This window comes from Harpia harpyja, chromosome Z, assembly GCF_026419915.1.
Source record: "Harpia harpyja isolate bHarHar1 chromosome Z, bHarHar1 primary haplotype, whole genome shotgun sequence".
Taxonomy (NCBI): Eukaryota; Metazoa; Chordata; class Aves; order Accipitriformes; family Accipitridae; genus Harpia; species Harpia harpyja.
This window is the reverse complement of record NC_068969.1, coordinates 75,421,530-75,428,877: the sequence shown is the minus strand read 5'-3', so window position 1 is coordinate 75,428,877 and position 7,348 is coordinate 75,421,530. Positions and strand designations below refer to the sequence as shown.

At 37.9% G+C, this 7,348-nt stretch overlaps 1 protein-coding gene across 5 annotated transcripts in view; it reads right to left on the bottom strand.

The window, feature by feature from the left end:
* Window positions 1-2,868: 2,868 nt before the first annotated feature.
* Window positions 2,869-7,348, bottom strand: part of PRUNE2 (prune homolog 2 with BCH domain) — a 145,493-nt gene continuing 141,013 nt past the window's right edge. For all 5 annotated transcript variants that reach the window (XM_052777743.1, XM_052777746.1, XM_052777744.1 and 2 more), the window contains one exon: window positions 2,869-5,220. In XM_052777743.1, the coding sequence (XP_052633703.1) occupies window positions 5,199-5,220 (22 nt within the window). In that variant the 3' untranslated portion in view covers window positions 2,869-5,198. The remainder of the gene's footprint in view (window positions 5,221-7,348) is intronic.

The window sequence follows — 7,348 nt, the reverse complement described above, 5'->3', positions numbered from 1 at the left end:
ACGCCACTGAAGTGTGCTGAAAACTGATTTCATGACAACCCTCCACTGAAAATCTGTGAGAAAAGAAAATCTCTTTTTTTTCCACTCCTGAAGAAACAGCAAATGAGCAGAACATACACTTTAAGTATTTTACACTTTTTTACACCTTTTTTCTTCAGAAAAATGTTAAGATGTCACAAATGTTCGCAACATGGATTACTTAGAGACTATCAGAGAACAGGAAGATGTCAACAGTTAATATACTAGGATTTTCTTTTTTGAAAATAAGTCTTCTGTGTTACTACTTACCTGCATTTTCAGCTTATCCTTGTATAAATAGCTGTGTCTATTGCACCAGTGTTCTCAGATACGAAAGCCATTAATCAGCACTCTGAAAGCATTAGTCAAATTACTGGAAGACATAAATTGCCACATTGTGAGGCACAGAGAAGGTAAGGAAGAGAAAATATCTGAGCTCTCATTACAACAACTGATGGTATTAGGATGACCCACAGCTCCCCCAGCTACAGCCTTATAGCTGGACATAAGTGTAGCCATTCCAGCCCCTGAGATTTAGGGTATAAATGATCCCATACTACTCCACACCAGAGATCAACTGCCAACAAAACATTTAAACTGTAATTACATTGTATTGGAAGGACCTGGAGAAAGATAACAAAAACCAAAACACAGTTTAAGATTCCTGAAATCTAGCAGCACTTCTTTTGTATGACATAGCCATAAATAAGTCAGCTTCTGAGGCTCAATTTAAGCCCTAAATTATCAAATCCAATAAATCTTCAAACCTATGAAAAGTCAAGGAGACTATTTTCAACAAGCATGAAAGGTTAGTTTAATCCAACTTCTTTGACTTTGCACTGAAAAGGTCTAGGAGCATTCCTAGAGTTCCTTGCAGGTGGTGGGCAATTAAGAAGCCATAGGTTATTCCCTTTTAGCTCATATTTGGTGCCTCACCGGGCAATGCTCCAGGTTAGCTGTCCAAAAGTCAGCCAGGTTTACTTGAAGTAGTGGCAGTATAAATTGACCCATTTGACATAGATGTAGATTGGGACAGGCACGTGGTACCAGGTAGGTGAGAGGACTGAACATCCACCAGCTCTGACCCCTTCCTTCACTGCAGTCAACAAGTTTGTTAAACTGCTCAGGGCGGTTTCATAGTTAATCTGTTTCTGCAGCATAGCTTCTGTTTTCTGCCTAACATATGAGATAGAGTGAGACTATCTATGCATTTGATTTTTAGATAACAGCACAGACACAAATTAGAGAGCAATTTGAAGAGCTCCTCCTGCTTTCTTTCAGGAACGATATTGCTAGCAACAGCAAAGCAAAGATTTGAATACATGGAGGTGGGGAGTAACATCATGGGTCAGGGCAATCCCAAGCATAAATACAGGCTGGGCGGAGAATGGGTTTAGTGCAGCCCTGAGGCGAAGAACTCGGGGGTGTTGGTTGGCAAGAAGCTCAAGTGATCCAGCAATGTGCGCCTGCAGCCCAGAAAGCCAACCGCATCCTGGGCTGCATCAAAAGAAGTGTGACCAGCAGGTCGAGGGAGGTGATTCTCCCCCTCTACTCTGCTCTCATCAAGACCCCACCTGGAGTACTGCATTCAGCTCTGGGGCCCCCAAAATAAGAAGGACATGGACCTGTTGGAACGAGTCCAGAGGAGGGCCATGAAGATGATCAGAGGGCTGGGGCACCGTTCCTACGAGGACAGGCTGAGAGAGTTGGGGTTGTTCAGCCTGGAGAAGAGAAGGCTCCAGAGAAACCTTATAGCAGTCAGCAGTCTTCCAGTACATAAAGGGGGCCTACAAGAAAGCTGGAGAGGGACTTTTTACAAGGGCATGTAGTGATATGGCAAGGGGTGATGGCTTTAAACTGAAAGAGGGTAGGTTTAAATTAGATGTAAGGAAGAAGTTCTTTACTGTGAGGGTGGTGAGGCACTGGCACAGGTTGCCCAGAGAGGCTGTGGATGCCCCATCCCTGGAAGTGTTCAAGGCCAGGTTGGATGGGGCTTTGAGCAAGCTGGTCTAGTGGAAGGTGTCCCTGGCCATGGCAGGGGGGTCGGAACTGGATGATCTTTAAGGTCCCTTCCAGCCCAAACCATTCTATGATTCTATGATCATGAGACACAGAATTGACTCAGTTTCAATTTTTGGAAGAACAGGTAGGAAACTGAAAGAAAAAAATATTTATAACTATACAAAGAACTGTGATTTGAAACAGTCAAGTGTTTCCATGCTCCTAGTGAATAAAGAAAAAAACTTGGAGCTGAAAGGAAATACTTCCAGTGGTGGGTTGCAGTTCTTTATTTCTGATTCATAGGTACATATACACATACAATGATATAAGATATCCTTGTATTCCTTAGTCTATAATTTAAGTCAGCATAGGTCTTTTAACAAAAAAAAAATTGCAACTATTAATTTATATTTGATCTCAGCACTCTGATACACAGTAGAAAAAATCCATATATAAAAGATTATATCTGTGCAATTATATGTACTATATACCTCTTTCAACAAACTACTGATTTATTAATATTGATACATTGTTGTTAGTATAATATATAATTGCCATATCATAACATTAAAAAACTTTTCAAAATATATTCATAAGCAAAGATAACTGCACCTTGATCTTGTAATCATTTTTGCACCATCACATTGATGCCCCATTTTGTTTTAATTTGACATTTGGCTTAAACAAATTCCTTCTGTCTCAGGGTGCCACTACTAGTCCACTCACATTAATAATATTAATACATGTGTATCTTTGCTGTTTAGTAATTTCACACAAAGCCTTTAGAATTAAACTCACCTCTGAGCTGACATCCACCATTAAGACCACAAATCTCTTACGTCTCAGTGCATAAAGTTTTGCGCTGAACTTCTGTTTTGTGGTGAACTTCTCTTTTAGCAAACACTTCTCTCACCTATAGCAAAACATGGGTCGTCTGGCTCATTCTAGGTGGCTTAAACTACCGGTCTACAGAAGATGTGACTTCATGCTACTAAATGCTTTTAATAGTTTAGATCTAGGTGAAGCTTAATTAGCATCTGGAAGTCAATACAAATATTAATCTGTACATAAAACATTATCCCCAATATACTAAGTGACAGCACTTTTATAAGGCAGACACAAGCCAAGATTCAAATATCTGAGAAAAGGTGGAAACTACCAGTTCCTAATTTAGGGCAAGGTTATAGAGCAGCAATAATGATCAGCAGGATTAGGCCCCTCCTCTGTGAAAATTAACGGGAACTGACAGAAAGATGCAATACAGCAGGCTAGCTAGTATGACAGAGATACAATGCACCACCTGTCAGTACAGAGCAAGGACTGCAGAGATGCAGATATTTTAGTTTTGATGCTGGCAGATAAAGCATTTGGCAAGTTCCTGCCTTTCTGACGATTTTGTCGATCTTCATTACAGTAGCTGAACAACTGTGCGTGCAATGACGGAGGCTCGCTTCCTTGCTTGCAGACTACCTTGCAAATACAAGATACAGACTGACAGAGATGGAAATGTGCAAATCACAGAACAAAAATATCGATCTTTTAAATGAAGGATGAAATATATTTTTCACTCTCAGTTTAGATAATACTGAAAAATCAAGGCTCATGCTGTCCTGCCTTTTGCTTAAACTTTATTCCCCAAGAAAACTTTTGCTTGTCTTCTCTTTCATTAATAATTCTGGACTGGAAGCAGGACTGGAGTTAATGCACACATGAAAGGAAGGTGCAAATTATCTTGAATTGTCTAATGACTTATTTACAAAGTAGAGAATCCACAAATGTAATTCTAGGACATATGAGAATCTTGTCAAGATAAGAATAATATTTCAGAGAGCACGTAACACTATTACTTCTGTTAGGACATCCCAAAAGGCAGGTGAGTCAGCAGGTTTGGAAAGTGCACGCGTGTGTTCATTAGGGGAAGAGAAAGCATTAGTCATATTCTCGATTCTCGTCTTTTTAAAGTAGACAAGCGGAATTCACTCAACAATTAATTTGCACTCTCTTGCAAAACAATGGTCTGAGAGACTGCAGTTATTTTCCAGTGAATATGAGGATTTACTGCAGTGTCTTTTGTGCCAGTACACAGGACAGCAGCAAATAAGAAATGCTTAGGGTTTTTCTTTTTCCTTTTCATGTTTCCACTGCTGTGTTCTATGACACAGACAATAAACTGCATTGTAATACTTATTTTTTTAATATTAGATACACTTTGAATAATACTTTGACACCTATTCCTAACAAATGAGTGTGACTCCCAACTGTAGATTTAGACATTTAACCTTCAGTTGTTAGTAGGAAATAATAAGTATTTGTTTCATACTCATAGCAGCAATAGCCTTTATAACTGGAGTTAGGATGCCATTTGAAGACTCATGACTTAAAAAAAAAAGTTCTGGAAAAACAGATTTAGAAAACAACAACAACACATTAATGCTCCAAGGCTTTTAGAATATATGACAATCATTTACAGGATTAGCTGCTTCTATAAAAGCCAGCCCTAAAATAAAGATACTAAACTAAATTATTAAAATAAAATTAATTTCAGTTACTCATTTTTCCTCTGGGAAGTCTGTTTGATGACTATTATTTTTTCAGTATATCAGTCTTTTCTGTGACCGAATAAAAAAGTCCTTAGGGTTAAATGAACATGGAAAGACTTTCCAGACAGCAAGAAACAGAAAAATTCAAGAAAGTCCTGCATCATTTCTAGAATTATTTTTAAACAATAAAGTTGCTGCTGCTCTGTGATACAACCAAACTAACATTTACTGTAACAATAACTATTCTGTTTAGCTATGCATAAACATGAATATGCTGAAGACAAAAATGAAACAAAAATCCACATCCTCATTGACTTGTTCGTGAGGCACACTGTTGGTAAAATGGTGTCCTTTTAAACAGAAATTGCACATACACACAGAAACCAATGCTAGGTGATACAGCTTTCCTACTGAAAACTCTATTTCTGAAAACAACACAAATACCCAGGCCCCAAATTCCGCTGTTTCCATGGCTATAGGATTGGCTCTTTTGGTCTTCTTGAACTGTTGAATGACATGGAAAAATCATAAACCAAACGAAATTAATCCAAATTGGCTATTGCACATCATGGTCATGGGTGTTTGGGTGATGCAAATCCAAGCAAACACTCTTCTTCAAATGCCTGGCAACGATGCTTTCTATTTCAGGGTCATGTCAAAGCTATATATTTAAGACAAAAAAAACAAACACAAAGGAACAACAAAAGAAATCAGTGCTATGAAACACATGGCTAGTTATTTCCCCAACCCTGAGCTCCCGCAAAGTGTTGAGCATCCTCATCTCTCATTTACTTAAATGCATTGGTGTCAAATAATTTACACACATCTTACCTACTACATGTGGAAAATACACATCTTAATAAGATCTGTTACTGTTTTACTGAAATTAGTAACTACATTCCTCGCAATTCCAATCTGAAGTAGACACTAGATGTGGAAAGATCCACTGGTGGAATGACACCACAGTGTGGCAAGATATGAGTGCCCCTAAAAATGTTTCTAAGTGTACAGTTTTGCCAGTTAGTGCAAATCACATATCATCAAATACTTTAGAAGCATTCTTTAAAATAAGAAGTTGTCATCATAAACATTGCATCAAAATAGAATTTTCCTCACAGAATACATAACTATTTAAAGCATCCTCAATATTTATGAACTGTTACAGAACACACAGGGTTCTTGCACTGTGAATTATTTTATAAGGAGTTTTTTTTTTAAAAATCATGAGGAAGTGCAAAAGTTGAACAAAATAGAACACGAGAGAGCATGACAATACATAAAAGCCTTTGGAATAGAAACGAAAAAGACAACAGAAGCAAACTAAGAGCTAGGCAGACTCCAGAGAGGTTTCAGCAGAAAGCATACTGAAGAAAAGTCTGTGTAAAACTGATATCATCATTGTGGAGGCATTTATATGGGAAATCCTATTTTCTGAAGAAATGACACCAGAAATGAGTGATATGACCACAGGAAAATTATTGCCACTTCTGAAGACAGAGTCATATTTATGCACAGATAGCAGGAATTAGCATTAATTTGGCCTCAACTTTATTTATTTAAGCTAAATAGAAATTCTCTTCTCATATTGCTTTTTCCTGCCTAGCTTCCCTTTTGAGAATAACAGGAAAATTGTTCAAGCCACAAAGACCAAAATCATAAATAAACAGTCTTTAACATCTTATTTATTTTCTGTTTTCATACTTTAAAAAAAACAATTCTCATATTGACTCATTACAGAATAAACAGTACCTGAGGGGGGGAAAAAAAAAATATGCTCAGAGATTTTATGTTAACTGGTCTAGGAATCAGGAATTTAGCTTATGGTTCTAACCTATGTACCAGGTATACTAGAGTACAATTTTTTTTTAAAAAGTGAAAAGAAAAGCTCCATTTTATTCATGCATCTGTTTGCTATGTGTACTTCTAATTATTTGCCTGCTTATTAATACTCATGTTATTGATGGAATCTTTGGCTGAGGAGTCAGGTTTACTATATGCTATTTCCTGAACAATATACCAGTGTGAGACACCAGTGTTATTTCTACATACCAGCCAGATGGGTAGGGACAGCAAAGTCCTCAATCACTCCTCCCCTGTACACGCTGGCCAGGAATACCTGCACTCCTGCAATGGCTAGTCCTCTCCTGACATGCTATTCTAGCAATGAACTGTTAGTGCTTGTGTGACACACTACAGCTACAAACACCTTTACTGATGCACAGTAAGAGCAGTGCAGGGTTTTCCTTTCGCATGCTTCAGTTATGGTGTCAGACAGAGGAACAGCATGCCCGAGGACTGACACATTCCCATTTCCAAGGGAACCAGGCCAGCTTTGAAAGGAAGACATAAGATACTGGAGATTTAATCAGGGAAATAACTATGAAAGAAGCTGAGAAGCACAAAAAGCAAAGAGAAGGAAGATATCAAGAGCACAACCCAGAAATCAAAGTAAAATATAAGACTTTTTAATCTCTGAATGAGAATGACAAGTTTACCACTTTATTTTTAATTGAGGATAATGCATTGGACCATCTTAACTCTGATCTTGTTGCACTTTTTCTGTTTTTCACATAACTTAACCTGAATATCCTCAGGCTAAGAATTCTATCTGTCTCTGCTTGGAAATGGTCGAGGACACTTTAAACACATCTGCAATGCAAATATAATAAATCCTAACTTCAGTGCTTTTTCTGCCTGCGTGTGTTGAATTAAGTTCCTGAAAATAACTATGAAAGCATTTAGGTCTCAAAAAACCTTTATGGAGTCTACTCAGCCTCAGTTCCTAGCAG